The sequence below is a fragment of the Eleutherodactylus coqui genome, chromosome 3 (assembly GCF_035609145.1).
Source record: "Eleutherodactylus coqui strain aEleCoq1 chromosome 3, aEleCoq1.hap1, whole genome shotgun sequence".
NCBI classification, from domain to species: Eukaryota; Metazoa; Chordata; class Amphibia; order Anura; family Eleutherodactylidae; genus Eleutherodactylus; species Eleutherodactylus coqui.
In genome coordinates, this window is record NC_089839.1 from 275,847,524 (window position 1) to 275,868,601 (window position 21,078).

Here is a 21,078-nt window from a genome sequence, read left to right on the forward strand (position 1 = left end):
ATGGCTGACCCAGCGTGCAAGTCTCACAGTACACAGGAAGCGCAAGGACATGTTCATACAGTATTAAATACATGTAGGAAAACTCTGACCTGTACGTTCCAGATGAACAGGTGGTAGAAATCTGAGGGTCACCCTAAGATTTCTAAAGGGGTTTTATAGTTTGTATGTCGCAGAATTCGCACTCAGACAAACCTGATTCAATGGAGCCGATCTGTGTGCGACGCACAGCCGTGTAACACGCGGTAAATGAAGTCAACGGACTCTCATTGATTGATGCACATAGGCGTGAACATACACGCAAGAAATAGATCGCAGCATGCTCTATTTCTATACACAATACATTGCATGGGGGGCGGGGTGGAGGAGGCGATTTCATACGCAAGCCCACTATGAAACAGAGCGGGGAATTAAAAACCAGTCGCACTGCATATGACCACATGCGTGTAATACACGCGCTGCCCATATTTCTCTGTGGGCTTACCAATACGCCTGTGGACAGCATGCTTAAGTGTTGCGGTTTCTACACCGAAACGGTGCCAAGAATTGACACTTCACTACATGAATGTCAAATCTGTATAGTATGAAGTAGATTCACACTGAGCACAATAGGGGGCAGAATACAGGAGATGTTCATGCAGATTTTAGAACAGAAAAAGTGCCACAATCTGTACGGAAAACCCATGATTTGAACATGCCTGAAGATTTCCAGCCCCTATTGTCTCCTGGCTTACCTTGTTCAAACAGTTTTTATATCTTGCAGCACCTCTGCAAACAAAATACAGGGAAAGAAAACCAATGTGTCCCACCCAGGGGCTTCCCGCAGCACAGCAGGGTGCCGCAGCGCCCTAAGGGTACATCCACACACAGATTTGTTCCAGAGGTTTCTATGACTGACACATTCATGTGAATGGAACTTGCAGATATCCACATGCTTGACACTGAATGAGCCCATTCAGATGTATGGAGATGGTCTTCAGTTGCATGAATTACTGCAACCAATCTGCCACATGTAAATCTAGTGTAAGTCAGCGGAGTGCTACTGAAGGCTGCAGCCCTCGCCCCACTAGAGAGAACTACAGCCGACTGTCCGCCCGTGGGATCAGCTGGGATTTCTGCTTCAAGATCGCCAGGACTGGCTGCGGATTGGCTACAAGCGCTTTCCCAGACTGAAGGAAAATGTTATTACTTAATACAGGTTCCTGCCACATATATACAGGCTACATGTCTGACAGCAGCCTGTATTAACCAATGAGCGCTTCCCTGTTACAGTAAAGGAAAGTGCTCATTATTCAAGTATGTCTGTCAATACATGGTAGGGATGGGGTAATGTGGTATTGCTGCATGGGGTAGAGAAGATATATGTGGTATTGCTGCATGGCTAAGGAGATATCTGTATTGCTGCATGGTGGTGGGGGGTGAAGAGGTATTTTTTGCATTGGAAGGAGGAGGGGGGGGGATGTGGTATTGCTGCTGATGGGGGAGCAAAGTGATGTGGTATTACTGCATTAGGGGGGTAGGATGTGTTATAGGGATGGGGGGAGATTGTGCAGTAGGGTAAGAAGTGAAGCATAAAGACACAGGAAGCATAAGGACATGCAGGGAGGAATTATGCAGTGAGGCGAGATGTGGCTCCATTGGGGGAAGGTTGTGCTATGAGCAGCTTAAAAGGCAGTTAACTGTTTTCTTGCATTTTTCCCTTCCTATGCATTTAGAGAGCCTCATACTATGTTTGCAGCCTCTCTTACATTCATATCTCTCATGAATGTGCACAAGCTCAGCTCCCCCTCTCCTCTTCCAGAGGCTGTGTAGCATAACTACACCCACTTAGGTCTCGTTCACACGGGCTGGTCCGTGCGACATTGCCGTGACTTATGTCGGTGATACCACGACTTTGTAGCGCTACAAAGTTGTGCGACTTTGTAGCACCACATGCGAAAATTTTCGGGGGAGGCTTGAAATATAAGCCCTTCCCCGAAAATAAGCCATAGCTGAAGAAGAAAAAAAAAAAACGAAACATACATACATCACCTGTCCCGCGCTGTCAGCCTGGCCGCATCTTCTCCCCGGGTCCCCAGCAGTGATGACCTTCTCCTCTTCTGGCTGGAGTGGTTCAATCACTGACATTCATCGAGCGCTGGCTGTGATTAGCTGACGCTTAGCCAATCACAGCCAGCACTTCAAGGAGGTGGGGATTTTTGAATCCCCGGCCAGAAGAGAAAATCACTGCCGGGGACCCGGGGAGAAAAAGGCGGCCAGGCTGACAGCGCAGGACAGGTGATGTAGGAGTATTTTTTTTCTTGCAGCCAGGGCTTAGATTAGAGCTTTGGCAGTAGGATTTCCTACTGTTAAAGTTGCATCGCACGAAAATCGCGTTTTCATACGATGCAACAGAGAGGAAGGCTTCATAGGGAAACATGGGCTACAAAACCTGTAGCGAGTCGCGTGCATATAGTGGGACCCGTGAGGTTTTTGTGTCGTTTTGTAGCATGCTACAAGACATCACATGTGTAAAGTAGCCCATAGGAAGGCATGGGCTTCTCATACATGCGATTTGTAGCATTGCAGCAATGCTACAAAATCGCGCGACTTTGTCGCCCCCGTGTGAACGAGGCCTTAATACTACACCGCTTTCTCTCCATCCTCTCTGAGTAGCTGCTGGTCATTGCCCCTCACTGCTGATAAGAGCAGAGAATTCACCCAGAGTGAATCACAGCCCTCTGTAATAGTAGTTTTCTCTGTACTCCTGATGATCTCTACCATCCCCAGCACTGTGGTACAGGCCACTGTAATAGCTCAGTGGACAGCTAGTGAATACATGTTCAGAACAAGGGAACATGCTAGGGGAGGAGCTGAGAAACAACTCATCAGTTTACTCTGACGGGGCTCCTGCACACGGTTGGATTTGATTTACAAACTCTGGGGCCAGCGGCTGTCACTGAATTCCACAGCAAATACCTCTAATGGTTTTTTATGGAGAACCACTGCTTCCTGCACACGAGCGGAAATTTCGGCTCGTGGCAGAAACAAAACGTAGCATGCTCCATTCTGTGCTGTTTTCTGTCCCGCAGCACTGCAGAAGGGTCACGGGACCCGTGTCATCGCCTAGCAACGGCACAGCTTACTCTGTACTACGCATGCGTGCCGGTCGGCACTCCTGCAGTACAGAGAAAGAAGAACCCGGGAGAGGTAAGCGGGGTCACCAGTAGGGCACAGGGTCGGCTCCTGCTGCGGGTTCCCATATGTAGGATCCGACCCGGTCATGTGCAGGAGAGCAAAACTTGTTAAGATTTCATTCTGCAATGCCTTGAAAAATAATACAAGCACGGAAATCAGATATTTTAAATGAAAATAAGTTACAAAAAGTATTCATGCCCAAAAACACATTGATTAAAATCAAGAAAAAAAAAATTGCAAAGTCGTACATAATCTTCAAAATGTATTGAAGCCTCAAAGGTAAAACAATGGCATGAGGACCAAACTGTCAAAAAAAAAGTTGAACAGCCCTGCTCTAAACAGATAACCCTAGCCAGCCAAATAGAATGGGGGACTGGCAAATATTTGAAATGCAGAACATTCAGTGTTGATTTTTCCATATTAATCCATTCACATGAGCAAGCTTTGCCAAATTAACAGTCAGGGAAGGAGACCGTGCCAACTGGCTGAAATAGAGACCTCCAGCTAATGAAGACATAAATGTAACGCTGTGCACATAAAAATATACATTATCTCCTATAGCAACTGAACACATACAAATCAATGTGCAGAACTAATAGTAGAAGCTACAGCCTAAAACGACCAGACCTGTACGACAACTTAGGAGAATAAGAAAACTAGTCTCTCGACTAATTTCACATTGAAGCTCACAATTGTCTTCTATAGGGAAGCTATAGATCCCGGACAGAATACCCCGGCTCTCTGGAGGTCTGAAAATTACCGTGCTTGCCAGGCAGCGTGAGACAAAGACAAGTGTAGGAGGAGGTCAAAAAGGAAACTCATTTGGGGTCTCTTGTAAATGGAGAATCTCAGAAGACTCATTACTATAAGATGTGCCCAATATGTCACTCAGCACATCTAAGCCTTTACTTGGTGTAGCTACAGTATGGTGCTCATGTTACTTGGGGAAGCACTACATGATACGGAGGCCATTTTGAATTCTGAAGAGATGAAAGGGAATTGCTTATGATAGTTATTACTGAAACTGCGCACAGCGTAAAAGATACTGGGCTCCAACAATAAGTCTACTACACCGTCAAAGTATGGTTAAATAGATGGGGTTGTTCTTGTTGGCTGCCGAGGTGGTCACAAGTGGTTTTTTATGATGGGAAAGTTGGCTGCTCTTGCCAATTCCTACAGGGCGGCGGATGTGGGGGAGAAGAATAATCTGACATGATGATTTTATCATTGCCAATTGTTTTCTCATGGGGGAGGAGTTGCCAAAAGCTTCTGCAAGAGGTCCATTCTTCTCCCCCCCCCCCCCCATTGAGAACCCATGTACGTTCAATCGAACTCTGTACATGTATGGTGGCATACAGAGGAATATCGTTTGGCCGACAGCTCTTAAAGGGAACCAGTCATGTTCCTACAGCACTGTAAACTAAAGTTATGGTGCTGTTAGGGGCCATGACAGGAATCCAGGTGACGCATTTTATACTTATGCGATCCAGCGCCGTCCCCTGCTGAAGTAGGTACCATCAAATTTACAGCACGAAAATATGTGTCTTTTCAGAGTCCCGTGCTCTCCTGTAGACTTGTATAGGAGGGCACACACGGGATTCTGAAAAAAGCCGGATTTTCATGTGATGTGCTTACTTCGGCAGCTGAAAGCGCTAAATAGCAGGAGACTATATATAAAAACACACATCACCCGGCTCCCTGTCACGGCCCCTAACATCATCATAACTTAGTTTATGGCACTGTGGGGATGTGATCGTTTCCATTTAAAAAAAAGTGTATGGCTACCTCCAGAGTACTGCCTAAGGGAACTTTAACCCCTTTACTCTAAAGGGCGTACATGCATACCCTCCAGATGTGGGGTTTCTATGGAGCAGAATCAGAAGCCAATCCTGCTCTATATAGGGCGAGTGCCAGCTGTCTGACAGCTGACACCCACCGCCAGCAGCCGTGATCTGCGCTTACCCCCGTTGTGGCTGTTTATTATTTAAATGCAGCTGTCCATTCTGAAAGCCGCATTTAAATGCCTCAACCAGCATTTGGATCTCCCCAACGGTCCCTTGCAATCAAATTGCAAGGTGCCATTCGGTTGTCATGGAAGCCTGGGACCTTCTGAAAACCCCCAGGGCTGCCATGTATTCCTGCATATTAGGATGGGCCTATGGCCTGTCTTAATAATATGCCAGCAGAAATACCATAGTACTGCTGTATATGGGATAAGCAATCAATCTCAAGTTCAAGGTCCCTATGGAAACTAAAAGAAAGGTAAGATAAGTAGAGGGGGGAAAAAAGGATACTAAATGTAGTCTTTTAAAAAGTGGCACAGCGTAAAAAAAAAAAAAAAAAATGGTACAGACACAAATCGCACTGACCAATGGAATAAAGTTATGTAATTCCTACCGCAGTGTGTATGGCGTACAAACAAGGCCCCTACCACACAATATAAATAAAGCTAAATCACAGTTACCATATTCAGTTATTGTGAATTACAGTGAATACACAATTAGGCGGCGGATCGCTACTTTATGCAAAGTGATTGGAGGATTTTTTTTTTTTTAATAAAGAAAAACGCCTCCCATTGGTGGGAAAATCACACATTGGTGAGCATGATATCTGTCCGAGTTTCACAGACCGATATTGCACTAACCCGTGTGTAGGAACCCTTACTGTTTATTTTCCACTAAGGTTAGACTGTGGTGCGATTCTGGGGTATACAAATATAAGGGCACTTTATACCTGGTCCTACCAACATACGTCAACCTTGGCAGTGGTTCAGTAGCTCAACTCTGGTTGGTGGACCATATCTGAAGTACCCTTAGGACCGTCTATCTTAACACCACAGAACTAAACTAACTGCAAAACAATCATTTTGGCTTGTTTAAGCTCAAAAGTAAAACTGGAAATCACAATTATGTAGGATGATTACTTCCACCTTTATTCTCCCAGTTAAATCTCCTCACCAGCAAGAAAAACTTCTAGGAACCTGCAGGGGTCCGGGAGTATTCAAAGCAGCTAAACCCATCACTAAGCATATGGCTGCCATAAACTTAACCTTGACTTTTTGAAAAAGTAAACTTTGAGAACAGTCGGGAGCCGCTGCCAATAGAAATCCACAGCTGCGCAGATACATGGTGTAATGATGTGGGAAGGCAGAAATGTTCATGAATTCAGGCGGACCAATTAGCATCCTGTCCTGGGGGAGCGGTATATGGCCGACTAGGAGAATGTGAATTTCAACTTTCAGAAAGCATGAATAGACGCCCCTTCATTCGCAGACACAGAGCGATCTCCTGCTACTATTCAAGCTGTGCAAAGGAATCGTTTAAGCAAGACAAATTCTAAAACTATTCGCCTTCTAGAAAAGAAGAAGAAGAAGAAAAAAAAAAAAAGAAAAAAACCCAAACATCCCGCTCTCCTGGTATATAAAAGTCTGGATACGGTGTACGCCATATGTACATTACGTGATGAAGTTCCTTCTACTACACGGAAAGATACATAAAAGACGGGGCAGCAAGATGGCAGAAGCACAAGACATTGGTTAAAAGTGGAGCGCAGCAGCCAAAAAAAAGTTTGGATCAGAAATTTACTATAATTTATATTAGACAGAAAGATTTCCGTTCCAAGAGAGAAACGAACTTCCATTTCCCAGCGGACGAGCTTCCAGCCACAGATATTTCACATTAATCACCGACTCTATGATCACATAGTAATGAATTAATATCTTACGCAATACTTGGACAAGTCCCAGGGACCATTAAAAATAACCCATGAGCCTTACAGGTTTCTGAGAGGATAGGATGTCAGGCATTGGTCAGTGGAATATAAAAGTAGGAAAATTAGCAAATCAGCCAGGATCCAGCTGCTCCTGGAAGCACAATGAGAGCATTGGATGGTTTTTGGCTGTCCGAGCCAATACAGCAGTTAGCAGCCTAAACTGAAGCACTTATTGTGACTAGTAAAGAGTGCAAGAGAGGAAGCCATAATGTCCCATAATCAGGGAGAGGAGCTACAAGTGTGAAGCTTCCAAGAATGGCCGGGCGTCGAGGCATCTAGTGGCCGAGCTGGAGCCTTCATATATGGAGATTTACACAATAGTGGAATAAATGTGTGTAGTAAGAGAACAAAAGCCTGCAGGGAAAGTGGATCCGCGCAGCGAATCGCCAGGAAATGGGACTGCTCAGACGCCCCTCTACAAGAAAAATGATATCTGCTGCAGGAGCCAGGGGAGTCCTGGGAGACCGCACAAAGGGAAACACAAATTATTCTGGCGAAATCCATCTGGTTGCCAGGAACTTTGTGAAGAGAAGTGATGCATTACTGGGGATACCTGCTGGGGTAAAAATACAAACACCGCAGACCTACTACTGCGCTAAAGCAGAAAGTTACTATATGGTAATCACCAATTTGTCCAACTGTTGGGAAACTACAATTTGCAGGACTGTCAGCCAATGTAACTCACTGGGTCTCCCCACCCCGCTGTCAGTCACAACACGAAAACCCGACCCAGAAACTGGAGGCTCATTTGTTCCAGCAAACCGGAAAAGTTACCTAATCTAATCGCGTAAAAGGTTGCGAGTTTGTTTTATTATTAGATATCACGAACGGCATATCAGTCATACCTGGGATTGTCGACAAAGTAAGAGATAAAGTTTGCACTTGAGGGTGCGTTCACACAGATTTTCTCGTGCGATATCTGAGTGTTGTGAGGTGCATAGAAACTGCACGGGAAGAGATGCATTTTAAATAGGTTAATTCACATGGGTGATTCTTTGTGTCATATCCTATTTTGGGTGATTCTATTCAAGAATCGCTTATTTTTGCTCTATAGGAGCAAAAAAAAAAAATTTTTAAATTCACATTACACTCATGTGGATGCGATTTTTTTAATATTTTCATTATTGAAACACATAACGGGGTCCATATTAGTCCACCTGAAATCGCACAAATCTCACGCAATTTTAACGCCCGTGTGGAGGCAGCCTTAGGCCTTATGCACACGGCCGTGATGGGCTCCGCAAGCGGAATACCGCAGTGGAGTCCATCACAGCGCCCCCCCAAAGACCCCATACTCACCTCCAGATCTGGCGCGCATGCTTCCTGTTACAGCGGAAGTATAGCGCGATGGGCGGCTTCCATTGACTACAATGGTAGCAGTCCACGCGTATACCCGCGGCAAATAGGACATGCTGCAGAATTCCACAGTGGAATTCCGCAGCATGTACATTGAGCTATTAGGCCCAATAGAACCTAGTAGCTGCAGTGAAACGCCGCGGATTTCCAGCCGTGGGAATAAGTCCTTAGGGTGCATACACAAGTAGTGATTTGTTGTAAATTTTTCGCATCTGAGAATCTGCACCATTCAATTAAAAAGGGTGAAATCTTCTGTGGATTCACATCAAAATGAGTATCAAAAGCCACACCAAAATGCGTCACGTGTGAATGCACCCCCATTAGGGTATGTTAAAACAGATTTTGGGGCGGATTCTCTGCTCCATTCTTTGGATTAAGAGCTCAAATTATTTCCACCTATGAATTTGTAGGGCAGAAAATATGAAAGGGTGGGGTGGGGGAGGGGGGGAGAGAAATCGTCCAAACAATTCCCAAACACACTATTACTCATAAGCAAAGTTCACTTTAGTTTTCGGAGCAGTATAACCATATACAAGTGGAGTTTAAAGTATCCCACAATCCTGCATGGCCTCCATAAGGCCACTGCAGGCTGCATAGGTTTCAGTTTAGTTAAGCCAAAGAAGTTTTTGCCAGAATTTTGCAAATATTACAGCAATTAAAAAAAATAAATAAAAAAGGACAAAGCCACACTTTCTCTCCATTCTCATCCACGCCAGTCTTTTCTTTTCAAGCAACTCCTACTGTACCAAGCCACATTTTGGAAGTAGTGAATTAGCCGTAAGGATATGTTCTCACATAGCAGAACATGGGGTGGATTTTCCACAGTGGAAATTATGCAGATTTTGATGCAAATGTTCCGCTACGTGTGAAAGTACCCCAACTCCAGTCCTCAGGGACCGCCAACAGGTCAGGTTTTCAGGATTTCCTCAGTATTGTACAGATGATGTAATTATAGTCGGTGCCTCAGACATTGCCACAGGTGTTCTTACCATAGGATATCCTGAAAGCATGGCCTGTTGGTGGTCCCTGAGGACTGGAGTTGGGGACCCCTGCCCTAGAAGACAATTCAAATCTTAACTTGCATGTGATAGCCAGCAGGTGGCAGTGTGTTAACAATGAACTATTTTTAACAAAATGTAAAGTATTGGTAAAACACAAGTTGTATAACTTAATATAAAATATTTACAATGTCAAAAAGACCAAATAATAGGTGATACAAACTGGACACAGTAATGATAAAACCAAGAACATGTTCAATCGATAAAAGTACAGCGTGCATTGACGGCCAAGTATCATTTTCCCATAAGCTTGTTTGATTAGACCTTATGGTAATCTCTCTTGCCGCATTTCTTCTGAGAAAATCATTACTTCCACAAGAGTGACAAGATTATTAGAATCTTACCCAAGTAGGGGATGCAAGGAGTCATCTTCAAGCTATTGATGTAGTCTCTGAGCCGCTTGTAATTATCTTCCTTACTGACTACATACTCCAGTTTCTCAAAGGTTGTCTTGTCTTTCCGACTCAGTAGCTGAAAGAAAAACATTATTAGGTAGAATAATGGCAGATGGGTAAAGCATGTAAACGTCTGCTCTCCTCGCTACTTAGAGAAGATCACAGATAAGGTAAAGTGACTAATAAATGTGCGCTCTATTAATGCTTAGTGCTGTCCAATATACAATAACAGTCCATTAATTGGCGGCACAGAACAGCTCTGCTCAGATGCAGAACATTAAGGCTCTGTGCTCACAAGTATCCGTCTTGTAGAACCGCTGTGAAGAGTCTCTAATGGAGATAAGCGAACGGGCTCGTTTAGAGCAACTACTCGAACGAGTATAGCTTTTTTTCGAGTAACTACCTACTCGAGCGAAAAGATTCTGTGGTCGGCGGGGTGGAGCGGGGGTTAGCAGGGGGAAGCTCTTTCTTTCCCCCTGCATCCCACGGCTCACCTCCGCCGCCCCCCGAATCTTTTCGCTCAAGTAGGCTTAAACTTCAAAGGGTGAGAAAATTCTAATATTTGGGAGGTGTATCTTCTTAGCCCCGAGACTTCATTTCTGCCAGTTTGCTTCCATTGATACAAAAGTTTTAAGATAAGGTCAAGGTTTGGAATTGCCTCTCCTTGTTGATTATTGGCAGAGGAAATCTTATTAAAATAGTTTTAATGCTATAACTCCTTTATATACTTCAAAATTCTCTGGTTTGGATTCCATCACACACCATATTTAGGAGTTTATTGTGGAAAAGAAATCTGCTAGAATTAAATTGGAGACCTTTCAAAAGGGATAAACTGTCTGAAGGGTTGGCAATTCTCATGTTTGGATATATTTTTTGGCATCTCGATTGCAGCAGTTGAAGGGATGGGGAGAAGGGAACGGTGTGGGGTTGAACGGCAGATTAGTTTCTAAAATGAAAGGTTGTAGCCATCCTATAATGGTACGTGAGAGAGGGAGGAAAAAGGATTGTATCCACCAATCACTAATGATTACATTATGGAATACATTTATGCAGATTCTCCACCTAGATAGATGGACTAATATACACTTACCTGTGACGAAACCCTAAATTGCTAGAGCTTTTTTAGGTTGGAGGTGTTTTCACTGTGGGAGAAGAGGGGTTTAACCTTTTTGGAACAGGTACATTCTGGTGTCTTTTTATAGCTTTGAACAATTTAGAGAGCTCTATGATGTCCCCATAGCGTTTTTTTTTCAAGTTCCTAAAACTACAACATGCATTTGCTTCTCAGATCCAGTCAGCATCTGAGCTTACGGTCCAACACCCTTTGGTGAATTTTCTTCGGTGTTCTGGAGGTAAGGGTAGATTATCTTATTTATATAGACAGATGCTTTCCTACTAACAATTCCAAGCTAAAAGAAAAATAGGGGAGAAAACTTGGCCAAATTAGCGATGATAAATTGGTTGCAGTGTTGCATATGATTCCAATGAGATGTCAATGGGTAACGCAGTGCACAGAGCTTATCGTACTACATTAAGAAGTTGTTTACTATGGATATTGGATTAAACTGCCTGAAATGTAATATGGATGGTGCAAATTCAATGTATCGTGTCTACGGCTGTGTAAAATTATGTCAACTTTAGAATGGGGTATTAGAAATAATGTAAATATAAATCTTCAATACTGGCCTTAGTCACAGATTTTGTATACTGGGTATTGTGGATGGGCACACTTTTGGGAACTCAAGACAACTCTATAATCCGTCACGGAAGCCAATTACTGCTGGTTGAATGCGGCATGCCCCCCAGTAGGAAACTTGTTGCAAAGATACAATTTAACCACTTTTCCAAAGATAGGTTGTATCATAAGGTTGTTTAAGTTTAAGGAAGTTTGGGGACGATGGTTGGACATATATAGTGGGTAGTTAATATTGAATGCTGGTTGCACATAGGTACTGTAGAAAGGTTTATGGGATTTAGAGTGGGCTAGGGGGAGAGGCGAGAAGGGGGAGACTAGTTCTAAATTATTTTTCTTTTTAAGTATTTTAAGTATCATATATACTCAAGTATAAGCCTAGATTTTCATCACATTTTTTTGTGCTGAAAAAGCCCCCCCTCGGCTTATACTCGAGTCAGGGAAGGGTTTAAAAAAAAAAAAAAAACAACAAAAAAACAAAAAAAACCCCCTCCATACTCACCTCCCAGGCGGCGTCTGTGTCCCCAGCGGTAGTGCGTCGAGCTGCTTGAATTCCTGTGTTCCCAGCGGCGATGTGGCAAGCTGCTGGAAATCTCCCCGCTGTTGTCCTCTGCCCGGCTCTGTCATCCCCTGTCGTCAACGCTGTGATCGGATCGAGCGCCAGCCAATCACAGCCAGAGCTTGATCATTCACAGCCAGTTGCAAGTGGCTTTCAAATTTTCCCCACTGTCATCTGCCTGCTCGACTTTCAAACCCCCCGCCGTCAGCGCTGTGATTGGATCGAGTGCCGGCTGTGATTGGCTGGCGCTCAATCCAATCACAGCGCTTACTTACACAGCACTGCCAAAGATGAAAGAGCCGAGCAGAGAGGATGACGGGGATGACAGCGGGGAGAATTCACGCAGGTTGCCACACAGACACCGGGTGGGAGGTGAGTATGGAGTCTTTTTTTTAACCCAGTCTATACTCGAATATAGCTCGGCTTATACACGAGTCAATAAGTTTTCCCAGTTTGTTGTGGCAAAACTTATTTACTCGGCTTATACTCGGGTCGGCTAATACTCAAGTATATACGGTAGATTTTCTTGGGAATGGAGGAGGATATGACCTGTTTAAATATAGTTATGCTTCAATGCATGGTTTGCGTGGGGTAACGCTATGCCTTATATATATATTACGTATATATTAAAGGGGTTTCCCAGGCAGTATCCACTGTCAGTGCTGGGATCGAAGCTAAAGCCGTGGCTCCGACCCTGTGTAATGGCCGGCACTTATAATTGCAGGCGCGGCTCTCGTTGAAATCAATGGAAATGCGCCTGCGATTACAAGTGCAGCTCCCAAGGATTTCAATGAAAGTGGCAATTATGAGCTCTGGCCACTCACTACACAAGGGTCAGAGCAATGGCTTCCGCTCCGACCCCCTGTGTCTGGGCACTGACCGAGGGCGCTGCCTGGAAAACCCCTTTAATGCATAAAAATTAGGCGGTACTGTATTAAAATTATAACTTCAATAAAAAAAAAAAAAGACCAGGAATAATTAGCTATCCATTAAGTGGCAATTCCTAAAAGCGCACTGACTGCACTACTTCAGGGGAGCTCAAACCATGATATTACACAATAATAAAAACAGAAGCAGGTTTTAGTCTCGTCTTGTTTCCTTGCAGTAAATGCCAATCAAATCTGGCCTGAAGAGAAGCTGCACATATGCAACAGCTGGTCGAAGCATTAAGGAAAACACCCAATTAAAGGCTTTCGCTAAGACAGGCTTGGCTAGGTCTCCCCTTGGGAACTTTCAGATGGGAATCAGGTGGGAATAAGGAAAAGTTAAAATTGTGAAAAGAAAACACAACAAAAAGTTTATAACATACTCAGGACTTAACTAAAGTGAGATAGTGCCTTACTCCGATCCTGGGAACAACCGCAATAAAATCCTGGTTTTATTGAACATCAGACCACACTATAAAAGCACTTGGGGTTTACCAACACATGGGCCCCGACCCAATATTCTCCAGCACTGCCGGTCATAGAGCGAGCGCTGTACTGACTTGGCCTGCAAAGAACTGACTGGAAGAGTCAGCCAAGCAAAAAGGCTGAATGAGATTGCAGATGTTCTCACACAGGACGACACATCCAGTAGCAAGGACTATTCATCACAACAGTACAACAGCAGCAGTTACGTCTGGGATTAATAATGTCTACAAATATCAGGAAACATCCAGTCACGCTAAAGGAAGAAAAAAGGATAACGCAAGACCAAAAGATGCAACAAATTTATTAAAGGCGGTCACATCCTAATTAACGTGGTGCATCTAAGGGCCAATGTCCATGAACGTAAGCATAAACTGCTGCGTATCAAAACTTGCGTAATCCTCGCATATTTCCCTGCTTCTGCGTGTATGTGCTTTTTAGGCGCAGGTATGTAACCGCGTTTCCATATGCGCATGAAAAACCCGCAGGCTAAGAAATATGTATTAGCATTTTGCTAGGCAACAAGCGTTTCACATGCAAGGCTTACGCGATGGGTTGTAGAAGCTCCACGTGTGCCCACACATCCACAGAGTTCCATAGGGACTGTACGTGCGTATTAAGCAGTAAAATAGAGCATGCAGCAATTTTTTTTCATGCACATATCACGCTGGTGTGCATGGAATGTGTAAAAATCTGTGAAAAACCGCTCGTGGACATTAGGTTAAAGGCGGAGTTCACATCTGCGTTGGAACATCCGGTCGAAGGTTCCATCGCAGATTCGGCATATAATAACAGAAGAACACTGGGCAGCTGAGCAGAAAGTTTATAGGCATTATATTTGTGACATGCCGTATCAGGGGTAATACTAAAGAGATAGAAGCGATGCGTCCGGCATAGAATATGGTGCTATATGGAGGCACACCGAGTGCTTATAGCTCCATAGGGTGAACACACGAGGACTCTGCCGCCATCCAGGCTCCATGCACACAGGACTGCACAGCTCTAAAGTCACATCTCCTTTTCACAGTCATTTCTGGAAACCACGGTGGAGCTGTATAATCATTTTGGGCTTTGGCTGCAATAGCTGAATCCATCCTGCAATGAGCTGTGTACTCACTAATAACTATTCATCACACCTGACTGAACTATGCAGCTTTTGAGGACACATCATATACAGCTGTTCTCCATTACTGACGCTTCGTAGTTCACACTTCTATCACCTCCCCAATTCCCATAGTCCCATCTCTTGGCTATTGACGTCTCTTTCGCTCTCCAGTAATTGAATCACTTTCCCATTGCGCCTTCCACCAGAGACGGCTCCATTGCTTATTTCACCTCCCAATACAGGAGGTTGCTCCTTTACCATCATGTCATCCCGACAGTATGGCTGTCCCCGTATGGCTGTCCCCGTATGGCCAGACCACTGTACCAAGTAATTCTTCTCATGGACATTGGAGCAATGCACGGTGAGTCTGTAACAGATTACCTCTAGGCCATGAACTCTTCACATCCCAGAAGTGACAGGAACCTGACTCACGGTCAAAACACCATTCCACAACTCAAACTCAATTACAGACGAATTACCATGCGCTTCACATTGTAGCGGAATGAATACTCTTTCACCGTGCTGTGGGCCCGCTTCCAGCCTCATTTAAGGAGTTCACAGTGGTCACCTATTGGTAATTCTCCAACTTTTGCAAAACTAACTTTGAGCATGCCTACAGGCAGGAGGCCATCGGGGGTTGGAATGGTTAGCAATGCAATTTCTTGATCGGATGCCTATTGGGGTAAAGAGGATTGTAATTCTACATTTTCCATAGAATCTGGTTTCAAATCCGGTTTATAGGTTTTATTACCGTATTTCATTTGGCACTAACAGGAGAGTCCATTGCAAGATGACCGCCTCTCATCTAAAGCGGAGGTCGCATTCAGCGGGGCTATAAAAAAAATCTTCAGGCACCCACTGAGAATAAGTGGCACCAGTTGCTTGAAGTTATACCAGCTATAGAAAATACATTACTTACTGCCCAAGTCTTGGTGAGTCGGAAAATTGGAGCGCTTTGTAACCCAGAGACCACCGCCATTAATGCATGCAGGTTGTTCAGCTCATACAGTTTCTGTGGACATATGAAATATACACATTAGGATATTGTCCTTCGGTTCCACTATATTCTAGTTGTATTATTGGCTCTTTTATAATTTTGTCATAAGTAGATATGAAAATTGCATGAGGCGTCTCCAAAACACATCTGATCTTGGAAGCCATAAGAGCAGATCCTCTTCCAAAGGCAAACTGCCACACCAATATTGCACTGCAAAAAACTAGGCATTAACATGTTTTTTAGCCAATTTTTGTACAATTATGCTAAGGATTTAACCCTGCAACTGTAAAAACCAATGCATTCTGTTTTTTGCAGCGCACTAATGGTGCGGCAGATCATTGTACATGTGTGTTTACTTAAAGAAACTCTTCAGTTGTGGGCCAAAATTCTGTCCTGGGACAAGAGGAGTAAATTATCTGCATTTATTCTCTGCAGTCCCCCTGATGTGACTGTTCTGGACCAGGTTTTCAGCTGTCTTGCAATCATTAGGGAACAGATATAGTGCATTAGTAGTCCAACACTATCAGTGCAATGTGAGGATTAACAGTCAAACATTTGTGACGGCCATATTGGAATACAGAAAAACGGGACCTGGAACCTGCAGATGGAGTAACAGAAAGGAGCGGGGGGGGGGGGTGGGGGGGTGGACAGCATCATGTAATATACCCTCTTTCCCCTCTGGTCCCAGGATAGCATTCAGTCCTGAAACCAGAGAGTGGCTTTGAAAAGAAAGGAAGAAGAATGCAAGGATAACCTCTATATTAGCTTTCATAAAGCCTGGTAGAATTGATCCATTTTCACCAATCAGACATAAGTAATCTTTATAAGACCGATTCCTCCCATCCCCTCATTCCGCAGCTTTAAGTGTTGGAAAAAATGCCTGCTATCACATACATCAATGTATGAATTTTGGGCTCTGCTGGGAATTGCACTATAAGGCCTCTTTCCAAACACCTCCAGGATTACAGTGTGAGGACTCATGGACTCACAGAGCGCCTGGAAGCATTTAATGGACTCGGAGAAAGCTGCCAAATGAAGTGTCAGGAATAAATATTTATCCATGGGCGTGTAAGTATGTGGTGCCTATATCTCCTATGAAACACCAAAAAAAAATATATATATATATTTCTAGCACCTCACCTTAGCCGTTTTTATATAATGGCTCAAGACCTCTGCACGAATCTTTAGTGTTTGTGCATGAAGAATCTCTCTTACTACCCAAAAGCTTACCTGCAAAATAAAAGAAATGACATAAATACAGATGGAAGTAGAACAAGTGTAACAGGCTGTTATGTTAACGCACCGGTGGTCAATGAGCCCTTTCAGCACAAAGTTTCTGAAAGCCGTCCAGCCCATCGAGGAATGAAACAGATGGGTACAGATCGGACTTTTGGCAGTATTACAGCTGTATATCAAACTAAGTTGTCAGCAGAACTAAGGATATAAGTGTTTAAGTAGCCACTACTACAGTATACGGGGGCCCAATTGTAGAACAATTTTACATCATTTCCTTATAATGAAGCTCAATTGGTGTAGAATGGAAAGTTTTGCAACTTTCTAATGTACTTCCTTTCTAAATTCTTCACCGTTTGACATCTCGGCTTGTTGTGAGCGAATGCAAAAACGAATAGTTCCTTTGTACCAGTCTTGGTCCTATCAGAATACAGGAACATAACTCGTTAGAAGAAAGGTATGAGAGCTTAAACCTCACGAGCCATGCACCTTTGTAATGATTAAATGGCCAGGGCAGTTTTAAAAAGGTTCTAATTCAGTGACAGCAAGCAGAGATTGGAAACTGAATATACGACGTAGATTAAAATATGGCACATTTCATTATACACCATCCTACCAACAGTAATTGGACACCTGAAGAAAAATCAAAAATAGCATTTATTTTCATAGCTAAGTACCTGGTGGAGCCTCCTTTGGCCCTAATGACATTGGATATTCTCTGTACCACACTTTATATTAACGTCTGTTACACTTCAGCTGGCATTTCCCTCCATTCACCCTGCAAAGATCTAGAAAGTTTTCTCAAAGATTATGGAAGCTGTTGATCTTTTCTGACCCAGAGTTTCAGTGTCTCAGTAGGGTTTAGGTCAGGACTTTGCGCAGGCCAGTCCAATTATGAACATCTATATCCTTAAACGTAAAACAGCGTTGGATTTGTGACAAGGCATGTTGTCTTGTTGGAAGTATTGCTGACTAATTCCAGAGTATTGCCATGTTGTCAGTAGCATATGATTATCTAGAATGTCAAGGTACACCTCCGTGCCCATGGTTCTTGTCAGTACAAACGGACCGAGACCATGTCACATAAAACATCCCCAGACCATAACAGAACCTCCGATGTACTTAACTATTGGCACACACTTGGGCAAAAGACGTTCTCCATGCTCCTACACACCCAGGTACCTCAATGTGATTTGAAGATGTAGTAGCATGATTAGTCACTCCATAAAACGTTTAAATGCTCAATGGTCCAATGCTGACTCTCCTTGCATCACTGTAGACGAGCCGATGCATCTTCTTTGAGAGGATTTGCCAGATATTTGCAGGATGAATGGAGAGAAATAGCAGCTGACGTGCATCAGACATTAGTAGAACGTATGCCATAGAGTATCTGATGTCATCATTAGGGTCAAAGGAGACCTACTAAGTATTAACATATGTAAATAAATACTACTCTGATTCTTCATGTGTTCGATTATTCTTGGTAGGATAGTCTATAATGGAGAAGCTTCATTTACTAAAGCCAACCTGCCTCATAATACCCATTTTTCTTTGTGCATCAGCTGCTTGCAGTGTTTAAGATCTGTACTTGCTCCTTGTGAAATCTTGTGACACAGCGCGTTAGAAGTGAGGGCCTTCATACTTTCCTGGTAAGAGTCAAACGCCTGGCCCAACTCCACACGGGACGAATTGATAGGCCACATATATGAGATTTCTAATACTGTAGAACAGCACTACCACTCCATATTATGGCTCCGTACATAAATGTATCCTGTAATGTGAGCTGTAAAACCAGTCCCCAAGAAAAATATTGGGAAAGGCTTTCGTAGCTTTACATGATGGGATCCCAAAAAGTTCTGGCAAAGAGCAGTATTACGGAAGTGTGACTAAGCTAGGTTGTACAAATGTAAGTGTCTGGTGACAGGAGGACCATCTGAATGAGGTCGCCTACCTCTTCCAATATGAAAATTAAAGCACTTACAAGATTTTAGTGTTTGCATATATCTTAGCGCCCGCACAGTGCTGCTGCCTCTTTGTGCAAGTACTAACACAGTAATCCCAAATATAGAGGTATGTTTTAGGGTAGAAGCACTGTGGGTACATATACTGTACATCATGTGGGTGCCAATGAACCCAACCTCAATTCTCATGTCCACTTGAGCAATATTTGTAAAAAAAAAAATTAAAAAAATTTTTTTTTTTACTTGGTCTGCCCTCCTCCTCTTAAATTGTGATGGTAATGTATGGCAGATAAAATACCACCCTGTTCAGCAATGAAGCAATCAATGAATCAGTCAGTGTAGGGGACAGGATATAGAACACAAAATAGTAAAAGTTTTGCCCATTACGGACAAATGCGTCTTTTTTTTTTTTTTTTTTTAACAAATCACCTAATTTGAATTGCTAAACTATTTCCCAACTTTAATCCGCAGGGAACGGCTGCAGAATCAATGAGAGCTCAGGACTCTACAGCGGTGTAATTGCATTCATTACTCCCTCTGACACAGGTTCTCTTATAGAGCCATACGCTAACACTATTTTAATGTTATGAGCGTCACAGTCGGGAATGGAAATGGGCTGGAGTTTTTCAGGAAAAATATTTTCAATCATCTCTTTTTTTTTTCATGAGAAGTCTATGGAGTGGATATCTTAATGTTCTTATTACTGCAGAAAAACGTAAGGAAAGTTGGAGTTAAATACTGAAATGTTATTTCTAGAAAGAAAAACCCTCTTGGAAACAGGAATGGTAATTTCCTGAGCGCAGAAAATGAAGTCTGGCTGGTGAGAAATCCTCCGGCAGCTCTACAGGCTATAAGATTTTATGCAGCATTCCCCTTAGAAACAAAAGTTTGTCTTCAGCTGTGGCTTAATGTAAACCCTGTATAGTGTGTGGAACACGGGCTGCTGTCAGCAATGAGGAGCAGCTCGATCCCTCCATTAGAAATCAGCTTACTTCTCACCCTCCCCAGCCCGCTCTGTGTATCACTATCAGATGCACACGGCCTCACTGTCTTCACATGTAGCAGATTTACTGCAGATTTTGTCAACTGAAAGGGCTGGGAGAAAGGAAAAAAAAAATATGTTTGTTTTTTTTTTAAAAGAAGCCGACTTTCTCCTTGGTTGTTGCTATTTAGATGATAGTTGCCCGGAGTAAAGCCACCCTAAAGGTCCTTTTACACGGGACAATTACGCACAGGAGCGATCATCGCTCAGTGAATGGAGGTGAAGCGGCCAGAGTTCGCTTACGGCAGCCCGCATCCATTCACAGTAAACAGGCAGTCTTATGAGTTTTATACCTGTGCGAACTCAATAATGAATGATAAACGAATTATCGTATTTACACTGAACAATTATCTTGCAGAGTCACACGATCCAGCGAGAACATGAAAGATAATCGTTCCGTGTAAATGGGCCATAAGAAAGGATTCAAGTCAGATAACGTAGAGTGCTGCTGCTCACAGGGGATGAAGCAGATAAAGAAAGCCAACTCCTGATCTTCACCATCCTACTGTTGGCGCGGAGCGAGCTGAAAACATTTTTTAGTTAAATAATCATGCAGGCCATTTCTACAGAGCTGGTAGAGGAATAAGGGGGTTGGGCATTTTTTAACACTAAGTTAGCAGGTTATCAAATCTGTGTGGTCTGTAACTCACTTGGTTGAATCGTCTGGTGAAGGCCACAGCATTTGGTGCAGAACTGTATTTCTCCTTTTTATTCCATCCGCAGCTTGATAATTCCTAAAAAACAAACAAAAAAAAAAGGTAAAAATGATATTTGACAAAGTCCAGGAAAGTCATTTTATGTACAGAAACAAAACTGAAATCTCTTTAATCTCACTCCAGAAAATAAGCAAGCACAGAAGATACCTCCTTAAACGTTGAGAAGCAGGAGCTGGCAGACGGGTCTCTGCCAGTCAGCCTATTCTGACAGATAGGCTGACCACGGAGAAGCACGGCAAATCGCAGCATGTTGCGATTTGCCAGCCGTGAGCGGAGAATCGCAATGATTCTCCGCTCGCTTGTGGGCAGGGATTAAGCGCCCTCCATAGCAACGCTATGGAGAGCTTTCACTGCGGCCGGATTATCGCCGCGAGGAACGCAATGAAAACTCGCCCGTGGACAGGCAGCCTTGCAGACACTGTTGCAGCTAATCGATACTGTTTCTCTGTATTACAGCTACTGAAATCACATCTACACTGCTCCGTGCTTCTGTACAAGGTTCTCCATGACTGCTATTTTTGTATGTGCTGAGTAGAGTTAAGAAGCAGCATCTACAGTTTTCTCCATGCACAATGTATAGAAAACAAAGCAGTTGGTCTCAACCACTAG

At 43.5% G+C, this 21,078-nt stretch overlaps 1 protein-coding gene across 2 annotated transcripts in view; it reads right to left on the reverse strand.

Moving 5' to 3' along the window:
• The window catches only part of RALGPS2 (Ral GEF with PH domain and SH3 binding motif 2), a 158,474-nt gene that overhangs the window by 73,508 nt on the left and 63,888 nt on the right, over positions 1–21,078 (reverse strand). For both annotated transcript variants that reach the window (XM_066597467.1, XM_066597466.1), the window contains exons 5-8: positions 20,404–20,487; positions 16,658–16,747; positions 15,440–15,532; positions 9,704–9,830 (exon numbers count right to left, since the gene is read on the reverse strand). In XM_066597467.1, coding sequence (XP_066453564.1) covers positions 9,704–9,830; positions 15,440–15,532; positions 16,658–16,747; positions 20,404–20,487 — 394 coding nt within the window. The remainder of the gene's footprint in view (positions 1–9,703; positions 9,831–15,439; positions 15,533–16,657; positions 16,748–20,403; positions 20,488–21,078) is intronic.